This window comes from Manihot esculenta, chromosome 4 (genome assembly GCF_001659605.2).
Source record: "Manihot esculenta cultivar AM560-2 chromosome 4, M.esculenta_v8, whole genome shotgun sequence".
NCBI lineage: Eukaryota > Viridiplantae > Streptophyta > Magnoliopsida > Malpighiales > Euphorbiaceae > Manihot > Manihot esculenta.
In genome coordinates, this window is record NC_035164.2 from 24,538,219 (window position 1) to 24,556,826 (window position 18,608).

General features: G+C 33.4%; 1 protein-coding gene across 1 annotated transcript; it reads left to right on the forward strand.

Moving 5' to 3' along the window:
* The first annotated feature begins 15,554 nt into the window (after positions 1–15,554).
* LOC110607495 (acetylajmalan esterase) lies at positions 15,555–18,368 on the forward strand. Its single transcript, XM_021746622.2, has 5 exons — positions 15,555–15,801; positions 16,438–16,650; positions 16,738–16,886; positions 17,783–18,053; positions 18,151–18,368. Exons 1-5 carry the CDS (start codon positions 15,555–15,557, stop codon positions 18,366–18,368), a joined length of 1,098 nt encoding a protein of 365 aa, XP_021602314.2.
* Positions 18,369–18,608: the final 240 nt, after the last annotated feature.

Sequence of the window (18,608 nt, forward strand, 5' to 3'; positions counted from 1 at the left end):
AAGGAGATCAAAAGTAAAGTGCAATAAAGTAAAAAGGGGGGTTTTGAGATTGATTTGTCTAACAACTATTGAAAGCAATTAAAACAATAAGTAATTAAAATAAAAGAGGAAATCAATATGAGAAAGGTCTAGTTGAAGATATGGATCCACTCTGGTTGTTTGGGTTGATCATTGAAATTTATGTTTTCTAGATTGGTTCAATAGATTAGTTATGGGGGTGGAAAACGCTTCTCACCACCATGTCTCTCCTTATGATTAAATCAATTAGGGAACGTCCTCTAATCAATTACTAATTAACAAATTGCCAAGGAACGTCCTTGGGCCTTAGGCATCAAAACAATTGTCAATTGCATAAAGAATGAGAGAGATCCAATCCTAGCTACTCCAAACGCATGAAGATGATGCTAGATCATACAATTCCTTAGTTTTTACACCAAGTGTTCTTAGGTCAGAATATTTCCAGCAATTACGGACTAACAAATATCCCAACTAACAATCAATTAACTTTGCAATCAAGAATCAAGTGGCCAATTTGATCAAAACAACAAAGCAATCTTAGATTTAAGTACACAATTGCATGAATATTGAACAAACCAAAAGCAAACGCTTTATGTTCAGATCTCACAACCCTTTAAACAACCTTAGTTTCAACCAAACTTCAACTAGAATTAGGGGGTTTCAGCCACTCATGGCTAAACCAAAACAGAAAATAGAAGAGAAGAAACAAGAAGGAAGAAGAACCGGCGGCAAGGGTGGAGGAGGCTTGGGCAGCCAAACCTTGGAGGAGTGGTGGAGTTCTTCAAATCTGAAATCTGCAACTTCTTGTCTTCATAAGGCCTTTAAATAAGTCTTGAGAGGCTGCCTAGGGTTTCTTGGGTGTCCATACAACTTTTAGAGGTTGCCCAAAGTGCCCTTGGTCCAATATGTGCATGTGAAGGCAAGGGAGGGGCCTTTTGGTCTTTTAATAAATTACAACCTGAATAAAGATTTATTTTTGGAAAAATTTATTATTCATCTTATTGTTTAATTATTTTAGATGAGTTTTAGGAGGAACATATAAGTAGATTACCTCATATTTCTACTATGAATTTGATAAAGGAAGATAAGAATTTTCTTCATGGAGTTGCATAATGCAAGCCATCTATTTTGCTACCTCTCTTTCAAATTTATAGTACGAACAGAATAAGAGAGACATGCAGGCTTTATATTATTTTTCCACAGATGACACCGATGATGTTGTTCGCATCATATTTTTTTTAGATATGAACTTGCAAAATAAGAGAGAATACTATGTGGATTCACCACAAAAAAATGGACTATCAGCGAAGGATTTAGCGACGGAAATTACTTCTGTCGGAAAAAAAAATTTAGCAACGGATCAGTGATGAATACTTTATGTTTATATTTCTAACAGATTTGCGATGGATTAGCGACAAATTTTTAAAATATTAGCAACGAAATTTATTCCGTCGCTAATCCGTCAGAAAATGCAAACAATATAAAAAAAAACCTTATCTTCTCCTTCAGAAAATGCAAACAATATAAAAAAAAAACCTTATCTTCTCCTTCATCCACTCTTTTGATTTCAGCCACCCTTTTCCTATCCTCTCTTCTCCTCAGCGTCGCATCCTTCTTCTTGCCACTGTCGCTGCCACGCTGCCGCTGTTCTCGTGGCTGTTGCACGTTGCTATCGCCTCGTTGTCGCTGTTGCTGCTGCTTTTCCTGCTGCTGTGGCTATGTCGCCATTGCTGGAGCTGCCACTGCCGTTGCCACTCACTGCCACTGCCGTTGCCACTCACTGCCACTGTAATACCCGGCTAGACCCCGGCACCGGAATTCCTACCTTCCAACAGAATCTCCATTGGAATCCGGAATTCTCGGGTGTCGGAGCCTTCTAGAAGGGTAAAATAAGGTTTTCACAAAATGTTTTTACATGTTTTATGGTTTTAATGAAGAAGAAATTGAGTATTTGAAAGAAAAAGACCAAGGAGAAAAACCAAGGTTCGGCCACTAAACCTCAAGTTCGGCCGCCGAACATGGGGAGTTTGCGGAAGCACCTTTGGCCCCCGAAGGTGGTCTGGCCAGCCACCTATAAAAGGCTCCTTATCCGAAAATGGGCGAGTTTTCTCTCTCTATTTTTGGGCATAGGTGAGATTTCGCCTTCCTTTGGTCGATTTTGTATTTTCCTTCAATCCCTTCAAGTTTTTGATGAGTTTTACGTGGTTTTGAAGATTTTTGAGCTAAAAACCAAAGTTTTGAAGCTTGAAGACCCCCGGAGCTCGTTCCTCTGTATCTTCAAGTTTGGGATCGCATCTCCTCTCGATCTTCAAGAGGTAAGTGTAGATCCACGCCTTTTATGATGTTTTAAGTAAGTTTTATGAAGGGTTTAGGGGTTTTTGATGCATGTTTGTGAATAGATGTTAAATGTTAGAGTTTATGAGAGTATGATGATAAATGTATGCTATGTTGATGTTTGTTGGGGTTTAGGCTAGTTTTATGCCCCTATATGCTTGAATAAGTGTTTATGCATGTTTTAGAATAGTTGAATGCATGTTTGGAGGGTTTTGGGAGGCAAGATGTGAGAGGCAAAATCGGGTTTTGCCCTTTGGGAGAGCCCAGGTTCGGCCGCCGAAGCCAAGTTCGGTCGCCGAAGCCAGTTTCGGCCACCGAACCTGCCTGGAGGCAACTTTAGGCCGCCTAAACTCGCCCCCGAAGGTTTGGACTTTTGGCTCTGGAGGGGAGTTTCGACCGCCGAACCTGCCCCCGAAGGTTGTGACTTTCGGCTCTGGAAGGACTTTCGACCGCCGAACCCTGCCCCCGAAAGTGCCTGACTTTCGGCTCTGGAGGGACCTTCGGCCGCCGAACATGCCGCCGAAAGTCCCCTGCCCAACCTTCCTTTGCCTATTTTTCTATGCATGTTTATGATATTTTAAGGGGGTTTTTGGGGAGATGTTTAGAGTCATATTAGAGTATGTTTGGTCCCTCATTTGAGTCCACCTGTGTAGGATCGGACTTGAGGATCCGGGGTGATCAGCAGTGAGATAGCTGCTTCAGAGTTAGTCCAGAGTCAGCCAGAGGTGAGTATAACAAATCTCTTTTATTTTCAAAGCAATCAAATATTTTAAGCATGTTCATGCATCATGATATGTAATAGGTTGTGTGCATTAGAATTCACGAATATAACGCATTGCATTATTCATTGTGGGTGTGGATGGACAACAGGACGACCCATTAGCCCTCTAGATATTATGCTATGTAACAAAAGTCCTGAGGAGCCCCACCGAGGGCCGGGCACAGAGCTTATGTATGTAATAGAAGTCTTGAGGAGCTCCACCGAGGGCCGGGCACAGAGTAGAGGGATTTTTGGGTCAGTCCATCCGTGATGTGATTTACTTGTGTTGTGACGCATTTCATGATGGCATATGTTTATTTAAATATTTTTATTGTTCTGCTCACTGGACTTTTGTAGCTCACCCCTCTCCCCTAACCCCCAGGTTTGCAGGTTCAGGATAGACCGGGAAGTCGTCAAGGTTGAAGGTTGTTATAAGTGTAATAGATTAGTAGTGGACATGTATGTAAAATGGTATAATGAAATGTTTTAATGATGAGAAATGTTGAACCAAGCTTGATATATGAAATGTTGACCCAACTAGAGCATTTGATGAGGGCTCTAGTAAGGGGTTTTTATGTTTATAGTTATGATGCATGCACAGGTCAAGCTTGGTATATGTAAAGTTTAAAGTTTTTATGAAAATGTATGATCATGTATAGGATTTATCAGGTATAATAGGATGTATAGTAGGCTTGCTACGGGTCCCGGCGACCTTAAGTCGATCTGGATCCTAGCGCCGGTAGCGGTCCGGTTTTCGGGTCGTTACAACCACCGTCACCACTGTTGTTCCCGTGGTTGTTGCGCGTTGTTGTCGCCTCGCCATCACTGTTGCTGCTCCTGTTCCTGCTGCCGGGCTGTGTCACCATTGCTGGAGCCGCCACTGCCGTTGCCACTCACTGCCGTTACAGTTGCCGATCGTCGCCACTCCATGTAAGTTAGTGATGGAATGGTTGGTTGATCCTCTTTTAGTCTAATTGATGTATGCTTGTCCTTGAAAAAATTACATCATTTTGAAACTTCTTGCCATGTTACCAAATCGATAGCATAAATTAATTAAAAATACTTAATTAGTTCATCCATAACTAATTGTAAATAATTATATAATAATAAATTAGGAGCATAATAATGGAGAAGTTGAATGATAGACATAATTGATCTTAAAATGAAAAATTCACATTAAATTAGGTTCAAAAGGGATTTCAATGTTGATTGTGTTAACTATTATTAAATCTTATTTGGATGTGTAAATGAAAATATTATGTGAATAATTTAAAAAATTAGAATTAGAGCTTAAATTTGTGAATAATTTAAAATATTATGTGAATAATTCACATTAAATTTGTGCTGCTGCTGTGCTGCAGCATACATGTTGCACTCAGTAGATCAGCAAGCATGCTGCAGCACAGCAGCAAGCTCAATTTTTTTTTTAAATGTTTAGGTTAAATTAAAATTTATAAGATAATTTAGATAAAAAGGTTAAAAATTAATTAGATTAAACTTTCATCATAAACTTAAGAGTAAAATGAATATTAAGCTTTTTAATTTTTAAAAACATAATTTCTTTTAAAAAATTTGTGCTGCTGCAGCATGCATGCTGCACTCAGTGGAGTAGCAGCAACAAGCTTGCTGCTACACAGCAGCAACAAGCTTGCTCAGCACTGTGCTGCAGCATGCATGCACTCAGCAGAGCAGCAAGCATGCATGCATGCATGCATGCTGCACTCACAATCCCATTTATTTGTACATATTATTTTGATACATCGATGTCCCCATCATAAAAAATAATGAAGATGTATGAACTTCAAAGCTGAAAATCATAAAAAATAATGAAGATACATTGACGTCCCCATCATAAAAAATAATGAAGTCAGCGGAGCAGCAGCAGTTGCTAATGATGTGCTGCAAGCTTGCTGCTCCACAGCAGCAGCATGCAGCAGCAACAAGCTTGCTCAACGCTGTGCTGCAGCATGCATGCATGCACTCAGCAGAGCAGCAAGCATGATAATATTCAGATTTAAAAAAAATCAAATTTGAGACTGTGCTGAGCATGCATGCTTATATGATAATATTCAGATTTAAAAAAAAAAATCAAATTTAGTGGCAGAGATCAATTCAACACTAAAAACTTTTGATATGCATGGTAGAGATCAATCAAATTTACTTTTATAACTCTACTTTAATATGTGTTGTTAAATTGATTAGTATGTTTGATTTGTTAAATTAGTATATAATTCTATTGTTTGTCTTTATTGTTAATTTAAACTTATGGATAATTATTTTTTCAGATGCTTCAAATAGCAGTATCATCTAGAGGTAGAGGACATAGCCAGCAGCTCTCTATGGATGAAATAGATGAGGCAGTACAGGTGCAAGAGGAAACACAAGAGCACACTCCACAAGCATTAGGGGGGCAAGCAAACGCATCCTCACCATCATCAGTTCGAACTAGAGGTCCGAATTTGGGACATTCTATCCCATCAAACCCGTCTGATCGACAATTAATTAGATTGAAAGGAAATGTGTAAGTCATATACAACTTTTTGCTATTGATTTAATATGTATTATTACTTACAACTACTCATTATATATTAAAATATTATAGTTTTTTATATTTCACAGTTACTAGATCAATCACTAATGACATTAAGATATGCTACACTGCTCCATGGAAAACCTGGTTAGAAATACCTTTAAAGACAAGAGACCAACTCTTCGAACTTTTTTGGGTAAATAAAACTTATACTCTTAAATTTCTAATATGCATTTTAAGTTTATTAAATTTACATAACACTGATTTTTATTTGTAGAGTTGATATATATGGGATGAGAGTGAAGAAGATATGGTTCAAATTGCTTGGGAAAAGGTAGGTAAAGAAAGATTGTGAGACATTCTTAATAGAGTTAGGAGCGAATTGTTGTGCAAGCACAAGAAGACAGATGTTGCTTATTGACAGTGCGGTTGTCGAAGCCGGTCAAAAATAACCTTCTTGGTTATCAACAATTTACAACTGCAGATAGTGGTGAAGGATCGAATCCACAGAGAATTTATTACCTATTTATTTTCCTCAATCAAGACCAAGAGAACTAATTGAAAACACAATTGAAAGCAAGTAATTGAAAGCTGAATGAAAGTAAAGAGTAATAAAAGTAAAAAGGGGGGTTTTGAGATGATTTGACTAACAACTATTGAAAGCAAATAAAACAGCAAGTAATTAAAATAAAAGAAGAAATCAATATGAGAAAAGTCTAGTTGAAGATATGGATCCACTTTGGTTGTTTGGGTTGATCATTGAAACTTAGGTTTTCTTAATTCATTCAATAGATTAGTTATGGGGGTGAAAAACGCTTCTCACCACCATGTCTCTCCTTATGATTAAATCAATTAGGGAACGTCCTCTAATTAATTACTAATTAGCAAATTGCCAAGGAACGTCCTTGGGCCTTAGGCATCAAAACAATTTCCAATTGCATAAAGAATGAGAGAGATCCAATCCTAGCTACTCAAACGCATGAGATGTTGCTAGATCATGCAATTCCTTAGTTTTTACACCAAGTGTTCTTAGGTCAGAATATTTCCAGCAATTACGGACTAACAAATATTCCTACCAACAATCAATTAACTTTGCAATCAAGAATCAAGTGGCCAATTTGATCAAAACAACAAAGCAATCTTTAGAATTAAGCACAATTGCATGAATATTGAATAAATCAAAAGCAAACACTTTATGTTCAGATCTCACAACCCTTTAAACAACCTTAGTTTCAACCAAACTTCAACTAGAATTGGGGTTTCAGCCACTCATGGCTGAACCAAAATAGAAAATAAAAGAAAAGAAAGCAAAAAGATGAAGAACTAAAGAGAAGAACCCTTGGAGAAGCCTTGGAGAAGTTGTATGGAACAAAATCTGCCTCTTCTTGTATTCTTGAGGCCTTTAAATAGATGTTGAAAGGTTGCCTAGGGTTTCTTAGGTGTCCATGCATCTTTTAGAGATTGCCCAAAGTGCCCTTATGTCTTATATGTGCACATGTGGAGTTGCAAGCCCTCTTTGGTCTTTTAATTGTTCAAGGTGTGTTCAAGAAGCCTTCTTCACATTATTCATGCACTAAAGAGGAAGGTGGAGCCTTGATTTGAATATTGAATGTGCATGATACTAAGTGGAAAACATGTTATCTTCAAGATTTGGCTCATTGAATGAGGAGGAAGCTGTTCGGGGGCACTTTCGGCCGCCTAAAGTAAGTTTCGGAGGCTGGACTTTCGGCTCTGGACGCAAGGTTCAGCGGCCGAAGATGCCTCCGAAGGTGGGTGACTTTCGCCTCTGGACGGGACTTTAGGCTTCCGAAAGTGCTTCCGAAAGTGGGTGACTTTCGGCTTCCGAAGGTGCTTCCGAAGGTGGTGGAGTTTCGGCTTCCGAACTTCACTTTCGGCTTCTGAAAGTGGCTTTTCTGTTTTTGGCACTTTTTGGCATTTTTAAGAGCATTTTCTCCAAATTGCTTCTTTACACCTAATACTTGCAAAACATGATTAAAACCACAAAATTAGGTAGAGTAGGTGCAAATAAATATCAATAAGATCATGATAATACGGGCTAAAATATGCTCTATCACTTATCTATACAATTTAGGACCAGATTGGATGGAGGCAGAGATATGGAATGAACTTATTGCCTATTGGAGTACACCAGAGTGGAGAAAGAAATCAGAAGCTGGTAAAGCAAATAGAAACGTAGAAAAAGATGAGACTATTACGAAACACTCTGGTGGTTCAATAAAACTGGAGGTTCATAAGAATAGATTGGTATAACTCTTTTATTTCTTACTTTTATTTATACATTTTTGTTTTTATATAGATGGTTAGAAAGTATTTGTGCATCTTATGTTGTGTGATTTTTTTTTTGTAGGCAAAGAAGTTAGGTAGGCAACCAACTCAACTTGAACTATTTCGTGCAACTCACACAAAAAAAGGGAGTCAAGGTGTTTTTATTGATGGAAAATCACGACGAGTTGATGTAAGTTACATTTTGCTTATTTATTGTTATCACATTATTTTTCTATTTGTTATGTTATTATTAGTTGTGTATGGTTAATGAAATGTTTATTATGTTTTCTTTTTTTACTTAGGGAGTTTATTTGAATGCCATTGCTGAAAATGTGAATGACAATTGTGAGAGTCAGTCTACTTTTGATTTGGATAAGTGGTTTGAAATTTGTGGAAGTAGTAAAGGGAGGGTTTATGGTTTTGGATCTTCTGGTATTGCAAAATCAGGAACTCAAACTGTTGAAAAATGGTAGAAAAAGATATAGAAAATAAATGAAAGATGAGCAGAATATTGCTTGAGGCATGATAATAATCACTGTCCTTAAGGATAATTCGCCTACGGTTGCGTATCCTCCAGGATTCAACAAGCCTTCTGAATTACAAGTAACCCAGGAGCAAGAACAGCAGCAATTATTAATTACCCAGAAATAGAGAAGAAGCAGTAGAGAGAAAAGAGAAGTATTTGGTTTTTGTGTGTACCCCATAACACATAAATGCACTGTTATTTATAGTGCTTATCGTTATTCAAATCCACAATATCAGATAAAAATATTATTCAGTTAAGATAAAGATTTAAGATATCCACAAAATCAACTAAAAAATCTGGTTTAGTTAGGATAAAGATTAAGATAATTTAAAGTGGAAAAAATCTTTTTACCCAACTTAAAATCTGTAACTTATTTCAAAATATTTTTATGATTCTTTTGAAATAATTTGTTAAATATCCAACAATCCCCCACTTATTTCAAAAGAATTAGATCATAAATTTAAGTAAAATAGTTTCTGGGTATAGTACAATGTATTAATTTTGGTGTCTTTTGAACTATGAACCAAAATTTGATTAAGTGAAAGATAATTTATTGAATATTTGGTGAAGTTTAAACTTCTATGAACCAAACAATTCTTAGTGTAAATTGAACTTTTCACCAATCACAATGTACTTTCACAATTCTGCTGTTTGACGCGGTGTTGCGCTAATAAGCCATGCGCGTGCCTGGAAGTTCATGAGAGGTCTAGAAATTTGCCTTCAATTTCATAGGAGCGGCTCCACTCCACTCTCATATAGGTCATTCCATCAAGTATATACTGCAGATTATACACCACCTATAAAGGATATGGAAATAATTAAGAGTTTTAACTCAACCTCACTTTCTTTGCAGTTTTAGCACTAACACCATAGGTAGGACTTTATAAAGTGCTGAAATCAACTAATGATTTGTTATTACCCATATGAACCTATTTCATGGGATCGCCAATCATATAGGTTGGGTTATCATCATTGTTGACTTCCTCCAACAAGCTGTAGTCCCATACCCCTCGATGTTTCGTTTATTAATTTCTTTCCCAAGGGTTTAGTCAGAGGATCGGCCAAATTCACTTCTGACTTCACATAATCAATAGATATAACTCCATCTTTTAGCAGCTGCTTTACCACATTATGTCTCAACCGAATGTGCCTATTTTTACCATTAAAGGTTTTATTTTTTGCAATGGCTATTGCAGCTTGGCAATCACAATGAATAGATACAGAAGGTGTTTGTTTCATTCCCAATGGAATGCCTGCCAAGAAGTTTTTCAACCACTCGGCCTCATTACCAGTCAAATCTAGAGCAATAAACTCTGATTCCATGGTTGATCTAGCAATAACAGTTTGTTTTGCTGATTTCCACGATATTGCTCCACCACCTAAGGTGAAAATATAACCACTAGTGGATTTGATCTCATCTGAGTCTGAAATCCAATTTGCATCGCTATACTCTTCTAGCACAGCGGAAAATCCACTATATAGAATACCATAATTTATGGTACCTCTCAAATATTTCATTAAATGTACCAAAGCATTCCAATGATCATGGTTAAGACTTTGAGTGTACCTGCTCAGTCTACACACTGCATAAGCTATATCTGGTCGAGTAAAATTCATCAAATGAATTAAACTTCCAATAATTTGAGCATATTTAGACTGGGATACAGCATCTCCAACATTTTTCTTTAACTGATTGTTAGCATCAAATGGAGTGTTTACAGGTTTCACATCAAAATTCTCAAATTTCTTTAGAAGTTTTACAACATAATGTTCTTGAGTCAACATTAACCCATTATCATTTCGTACAATTTTCACACCCAAAATTACTTTAGCTTCTCCCATGTCTTTCATTTCAAATTTAGAAGATAAAAATTGTTTTGTTTCTTGAACTATATCAAGACATGAACTGAAAATGAGCATATCATCCACATATAAGCATATAATTACACAATCATTTCCAATAAGTTTTCTATAAACACATTTATCAACCTCAATAGAAGAAAAACCATTACTTAACAAAACTTGGTCAAATTTTTCATGCCATTGTTTTGGTGCTTGTTTTAAACCATATAAAGACTTAAGCAATTTACAAACTTTATTTTCTTGGCCCAAAACAACACAACCTTCAGGTTGTACCATGTAGATCTCTTCTTCCAAATCACCATTTAAAAATGCAGTTTTTACATCCATCTGATGGATATAAAGTTTGTAAATAGAAGCCAAAGCAATTAAAATTCTAATTGAAGAAATTCTAGTAACAGGAGCATATGTATCAAAATAGTCAATATTTTGTTTTTGAGTAAAACCTTTTGCAATAAGTCTAGCTTTGTATTTATTAATTGAACCATCAAGATTTAATTTCTTTTTGAAAATCCATTTGCAACCAATTGGTTTTGCTCCATGTGGTAGATTAACCAGTTCCCAAGTATTATTTTGTAAAATAGAATCAATTTCAAGTTTAATAGCTTCTTTCCAAAATGATGCATTAGAAGAAGAAATTGCATCTGAAAAAGTTAAAGGATCATCTTCCAAAAGATAAGCATAAAAATCATTTCCAAATGATTTTTCTTTCCTTTGTCTTTTTTATCTTCTTAACTCTTCAACTTCACTTTCATTTATATTTTCACTAACAGATGCATTAGAAACAACTTTATTTCTCAAAGGAAAAATATTTTCAAAAAACTCAGCATTTTTAGTTTCAATAATAGTGTTACAATCCAAAATATCACTTTTGAGCACAAGAAATCTATATTCAGCACTACAATTAGCATAACCAATAAATAAACAATCAGAAGTTTTTGCACGAATTTTTCTTTTCTTTGGTTCAGGAAGCATAACTTTGGCTAAACACCCCCACACTTTTAAATATTTTAAGTTAGGAGGATAACCCTTCCATAATTCATAAGGTGTAATACCAGTTTTTTTTATAAGGAATCCTATTTTGTAAGTGACATGCAGATAAAATGGCTTCACCCCATAGATTATCTGGTGCATTAGAACTAACAAGTAAACAATTCATCATTTCCTTTAAAGTTCTTTTTTTTTTCTGCTATCCCATTTGATTCAGGTGAATATGGTGGGGTAATTTCGTGGATTATGCCATATTTTTCACAATAATCATTAAGTAAGACATATTCACCTCCTCTATCTGATCTAATTCTTTTAATTTTTCTATTTAATTGATTTTCTACTTCATTTTTATGTGCAAGAAACATGTCAAAGGCTTCATCTTTATTTCTTAATAAATATACTTTAGTATATCTAGAAAAATCATCAATAAAAGTTACATAGTATCTTTTTCCACCTCTAGTCATAGTTTGTTTTAAATCTCCTAAATCAGTATGAATTAAATTTAATAATTCAGTTTCTCTAAAAACAGAAGCAAAAGTTTTCTTTATTTGTTTTGATTCAGCACATACTTCACATTTATCTAAACATGAATAATTAATATTAGATATAAGTCCAATTGCATGCATCTTCTTAATATAAGGTAAACTTACATGACCCATCCTATCATGCCATAATTTAAAAGAATCAATCAAGTAAGCAAAAGAATCAATATTTTCATCATTAACAATCTTGGAAACATTCAATAGAAACAGTCCATTATTACAATATCCCTTACCTACAAAAACATTATTTTTAGTTATAACTACTTGGTCAGATTCAAATGCAACTTTCACTCCATTTTTACCAAGCAGAGCAACAGAAATCAGATTAGTTCGAATTTCAGGGACATGTAACACCTCATTCAGTTTCAAAAATTTGCCAGATGTGAGACGAAGAAGCACTTTGCCTTTTCCAAGAACTTGTGTAGTCCTTGAGTCACCAAGAAACACAGAATCTTCTCTTGCACTAGCTTGAGTCTAGGATGAAAAAATACTTCTATTTGCACAAATGTGCCTCGTAGCACCTGAGTCTATGACCTATTCATTCACATTAGCCACAAGATTGGCAATTATGTACTCCCATATTTGTTTTGCTTCTTTATAAGAGCAATAAACATCAAAGAGATTGTTAGATAATGTGCTAATAATAGTGTACCTACATACCTTATTAGCATAAACCCATAATTCCCATTGTTTGTTGGAAGTTTCTGCAGGTTTCGCATCGGTGAGAGCAAAAGCAACTCCATGCATATCAAGAACTGAAAATACACGTTCCTGCCAGCGTTTGAAATTGTCACCATTGAACTGTTCAATTTTGGAGACATTTGGGAATGGCTTGGACATTGTCATGGCAGGTTGCATCAAAGCAGTAGGAACACCACTTGGAATACCAGTGGCAGAAGGATCAACAGGTCCAGTAATGGAAGTATTGTTAGGAGAAGTAATTTCAGCCATTATCCTTAAGATTGTTGGAAAATGGTAGAAAAAGATATAGAAAATAAATGAAAGATGAGCAGAATATTGCTTGAAGCGTGATAATAATCACTGTCCTTAAGGATAATTCGCCTACGGTTGCGTATCCTCCAGGATTCAACAAGCCTTCTGAATTACAAGTAACCCAAGAGCAAGAACAGCAGCAATTATTAATTACCCAGAAATAAAGAAGAAGCAGTAGAGAGAAAAGAGAAGTATTTGGTTTTTGTGTGTACCCCATAATACATAAATGCACTGCTATTTATAGTGCTTATCGTTATTCAAATCCACAATATCAGATAAAAATATTATTCAGTTAAGATAAAGATTTAAGATATCCACAAAATCAACTAAAAAATCTGGTTTAGTTAGGATAAAGATTAAGATAATTTAAAGTGGAAAAAATCTTTTTACCCAACTTAAAATCTGTAACTTATTTCAAAATATTTTTATGATTCTTTTGAAATAATTTGTTAAATATCCAACACAAACTACCTCTTTCTCATGCACATCAGCTCATCCTGGAGGACCTTCTCAAACTATATTTTTTTAGAGGAGGTTGAACAAATATTAGAGCAAAACCGGATCAAAATAAAAGAAGACATGGAGCAAATGCAAGAGCAAATGCGAGTGCAGATAGAAAAGCAAATAAAAGATCAAATGAAATCATTGAAGAATAAAAAAAGATCTTCACCGCATAACACAACTGCAGATTCTACTTCTCTATCAGATGGTTCAACAAATTCATATATTAGTTTTAAATTTTAAGAACATTGTTAAGTATTATGGATTTATTTTAAATTTTATGACCATTGTTAAATATTATGGATTTATTTTAAATTTTATGAATATTGTTAAGTATTATGAACATTAATTATAATTATTATGAATGATGTTTGATTTATATTAAATATGATTCTTAATTATAAATTATTTGATTATACAGGGAATATCTAAATAAAAGCAAGAAATTATTTTTTGTGATCGAATTTTAACAGATTAGCGACGGATTTGTGAGAATATTCGTTAAAATGTGTTAATTTCCGACGGAAATTTCTGTCGCTAATTATTTTCGACAGATTAGCGATGGATTATTCATCAGATGAATTTAGAATTTCTGACAGATTTAGCGACAAACAACATTCGTCGCAAAAATTTCTGACGGAATTATCCATCAAAAAAGCCATCACAAATTTATCCGACGGATTTCAGATTCGTCGAAAATCCTTCGCTACTGTTTCCAATGGAATTTTGATCCGTCGAAAAAAATTAGCGACATGACTTTAAGCGACGGATTTGAGTCCGTTGGAAATCCGTCGCTGAAAGTTTTAGCCACAGATTTTTTACTATCAGCGACAGAAAAATCCATCGCTGATAGTCTGTTATTTTGTAGTGATTGGCTTGGCAACCTCTCCGATACTTAATTCAATACGACTACTGAATAAATAATTGAATTGACTGTTGAGACAATAACATAGTTGTGAGCTCCTTATATAGCGTATTAGATAGAGTTTGGATATTGTTAGAAGTGTACGAAATAATAGAATTATATTTAGCGTAGGATGTAGAATCCTATATAAGATAGGATAAGAAATCCTAAATAAGATAAGAGAAGGAATCCTAAATAAGATAGGATATAAAATTCTATCGATAAACATTTACGATAGATTTGTCTCTTAGATTTACATGTTGTGGCAAATTAACTTAGATTATTCACTTTTTCCTTATGTGATCGAGTGAAGCATTTACTATGGATTTGATCTTCTTTGTGGTCATTCTATCTTAATAAGGAATTTACTTGTATTGTATCTTAATAAGGAATTTACTTGTATTCTATCTTTTTGTGTACTTATTTAAATATAAAAGAACACTCAAACGACATTTGCTGACTGGAAATTACTCTTACCAGATTTGGCTGAAATATTGGAGTAGACTATTTTTCCTTTCCCTCACAAGGTAAAAAGTGCCTTCCAATGATCTTAATTTATTAATATTCCTTACTGTATTTCTCATTTGTGAAATTAAATATTTATGCAAGTTGATTGAGTTTCACTATCCATTGAGATATTCCAGTTAAGGTTGGATTTTGACTTTTTCTTAATGGAAATTGAGTAAGACAAAACGGTCATGTTCTTGGTTGAAATTATGTTGCGCTTACTACGGGCTTTCGAAGATTTATAGGACCTAAATAGTTATTATTGTATTCTTTTTTTTTTTTTGGAAGTTTAAAGATGTTTTCATAAGTCTCACCATTTATTAATAATGATACCATTTGAGCTACCACATAAGATTAGATATGCTTGTGCTAAATTGATACTAGAAATTAGTTTTGAATTAAAATTGTAACAAATTCTTAAATTAATCATGATTTGGTCATTTTACACCTCATACAGAAACCTAAATAGAGTGAAATAAACAATTTTCATTCAAAATATAGGTCAGAAAATAAAAAATGAAAACAAATAAATAAATAAATAACCTCTTTTAATGTTGTGTTAATAGTAAAATACCCTCTATTTTAATATGTATATTTCTGTCATAACTAGTACATATAACATATAAACATCTAATTTTATCAAGTAAGTTGTTTGTTAGTTTAAAATTTTGTGTTTCTTAATCACTTGTTAGTTATTTTATTATCATAATATGTCTATAAAACATTAGTCTCCTTAAGATCTAATATAGAGGGAAAAGTGTCAAAATATAATATTGTATTTCAAGCACTGAAGTTCCTCTAAAATGGGCTTTTTATTTGCATTGTTTATCAATTCTATTTTCATCTTTATTCAATCTTATTCATGTGATGCTAAGGATCTCATGGCATGCAAATTTGATGCAATATATCAATTAGGAGACTCAATATCAGATACTGGTAATTCTATTATAGAGATGCCTCAAGCTTATCATGCAAGATTTCCTTATGGTCAAACAATTCACAAAGCAACGGGTAGATCCTCAGATGGATATCTAATAATTGATTATATTGGTAAGTAATAATTTTACATTGATTTGGTAGATTTTTATTAGAAAATTGATTAGAGGATTTTTATTTGATTTGTTGATTAGTTTAATTAACTAAATCAAAAAGCTGTCTTGATTGTTATTAATATTTATCTTTATTTTTCCTCCAAATCTTTACAATCTTGTGGAAATTGCTTACCTTTTCAATCATAATTTAATTGAAATTTAGTAGCCAAATTGCATTAAAAAGAAATACCGAATGATAAATAAGTTTCTAAATGATATATTTATCCTATTGAAGATATTCAATATTTTGGCTTATGTAGTTTCTAACCTTTCCACCATATGACATTTATTTATGCTTTGTTATTTTACTTTATTTTATTTAATATTCTTTAGGTTGATTTAGCGGGTTTAATATAATTTTTTCACTTTAATATTCATGTTTATACCTAGAAAAAAAAATAAAAATAAAAATAAAAATAATATTATATTATATTAATTTAAAATCCATACATAAATTTTGTACCATGGGTCAATATTATATATTTAAATTCATTATTTTTCTAAATGATAATTTTCATGTATATATTGCTAACTTGTTTCTATTAAAAAAACATTAAAACTTCAAATGTGATTACTTTTTTCAAAAAAATTATAGCTCAATCAGCTGGTCTTCCCCTACTAGAGCCATACGAGAATCCAAATTCAACTTTCATCCACGGAGTAAATTTTGCCGTTGCCGGAGCTACTGCATCGTCTATTAGAACCCTAAGAAGGTGGCATCTCCCACTTCCATACACTAATAGTTCTCTTTATGTACAAGCTAGATGGTTAAAGAAACATTTGTTTGCAATTTGCAATGACAAAATAGGTGGTCATCTTTCTCCTTATGTCAATTAATACTTTATTAACTATACTATAAATTAATCAATCACTTTTATTTCTTTATGTCTAATAGAATGTGAGAGAAAACTTAAACATGCTCTTTACATGATTGGGACAATTGGATGCAATGATTATATCATTGCATTTCAATATGGAAAAAGTATCGAAGAGGTAAAGGTCATGGTGCCAAGAGTTATACAGTCTATTAAGACTGCTATTCGAGTAAGTTCACCTTTAGCTTTCTTGTGATGAAAGTAACTTTAGGTTGTTTTTCATATATATTAATTAAAAATGCAATATAATCATAATTACATTGTATATTTGATTATTTTATTTAGTAGCACAAAAAAATTAATCAAATATACAATGTAAAAGATATAATTACATTCTACCAAAGATCATTTGGTAGCAAAAAAATATTAATATAATGGAATGAAATGATAATTATATATAATGTAAACTGATTATATTTTATAAAGAATTACATACAAAAATATATATAATTATGATTACTTCTTTGGTTTATTTTATTTATTGCCAATAACTACCAACAACGCTCTTATTCTGTTATAGATATTGCCACGAAATCACCACCACCACTATCACATTCGCCATTGCCATCACTAATCAATTGTATCCATGACTAGTACTTTGTCACCATCATCATAGCTACTAGTACCATCACCATTCAAATATGCTACACCATCACCACCAAACAACTACCTCTGCTCGAGCATTGCAATAGGTTGCAATCACTACTATCATTACAACTACTACTATCACCTTTTGGTTATTACTAATATTATTACCACAACAACCATCGTTATTGTCACCATTTTGCTACTACTGCTTCCATAACTTAGTCGTTGTTACTACTATCACCATTATTATTGCAGCCACTATCAATCATCTAGTAACCAAAACTAATTATTACCAATATAAAATAAACTAACTATGAAATTAAAATTAAAATCATGTAGTAATCATAACTAATTATTAGTTTGTCCATTATATAGTATGATTGATTATATTGCATTGTATTACATTATACGATATATAACCTTAATTATTTTAATTCAACTAGGTCTAATTAATTCTATTTCTTTAATTGATTACAGAGAGTTATTCGTTATGGTGCTTATCGAGTGGTTGTACCTGGAGCATTCCAACTGGGTTGTGCACCAAGCTTCCTTACAGCATTTTCTTCAAACAAGTCTTCTTATGATTCATATGGTTGTTTAAAAGATTACAATGATTTCTTTATGTATCACAATAATCATCTACAAGTTGCATTGCAAAAAATAAGAGAGAAGAATCCTCACATACACATTATATATGGAGATCTTTATGGTGCTCTCGAGTGGATTTTGGATAATTTTTCCAATCTTGGTTAATGACTTTAAAAACCTCTTAAATCTTATAAATTATAACATATAGAGGTTATTTATACATAATATTTTAATAACTTTTTTCTTACATTGTGCAGGATTTACATCACTTAGAAAAGGTTGTTGTGGGATTGGTGGAAGATTTAATTATAATCCATCAATTAAAAAAATGTGCGGAGCTTATGGAGTACCTATTTGTCCAAACCCTAAAGAATATGTGTTTTGGGATGGATCACATTTTTCACATGAAGCAAACAAATACATGTCAAAATGGCTCGTTAAAGACATCTTACCCCAGCTTCAATGTAATATATGATAAGATATTACAGAGAAAATATGAATGTACAAAAGAAATTTGTTTTAAATTGCAAAATTTATTTTTCCTAGATGGCTATTTTAAAAATGTTTTATTTGTTATAAAAATAATCAAAGGCTTAGTTATAAAAATAATCAACATTTTCTTTTTTCTTTTTTTTACATTTGCATGATCTAGTCTAAGTATTTAATCTTGGTATATTGGCAAATTTATTAGAGTTGTCAAGTTGTTATCTAATTT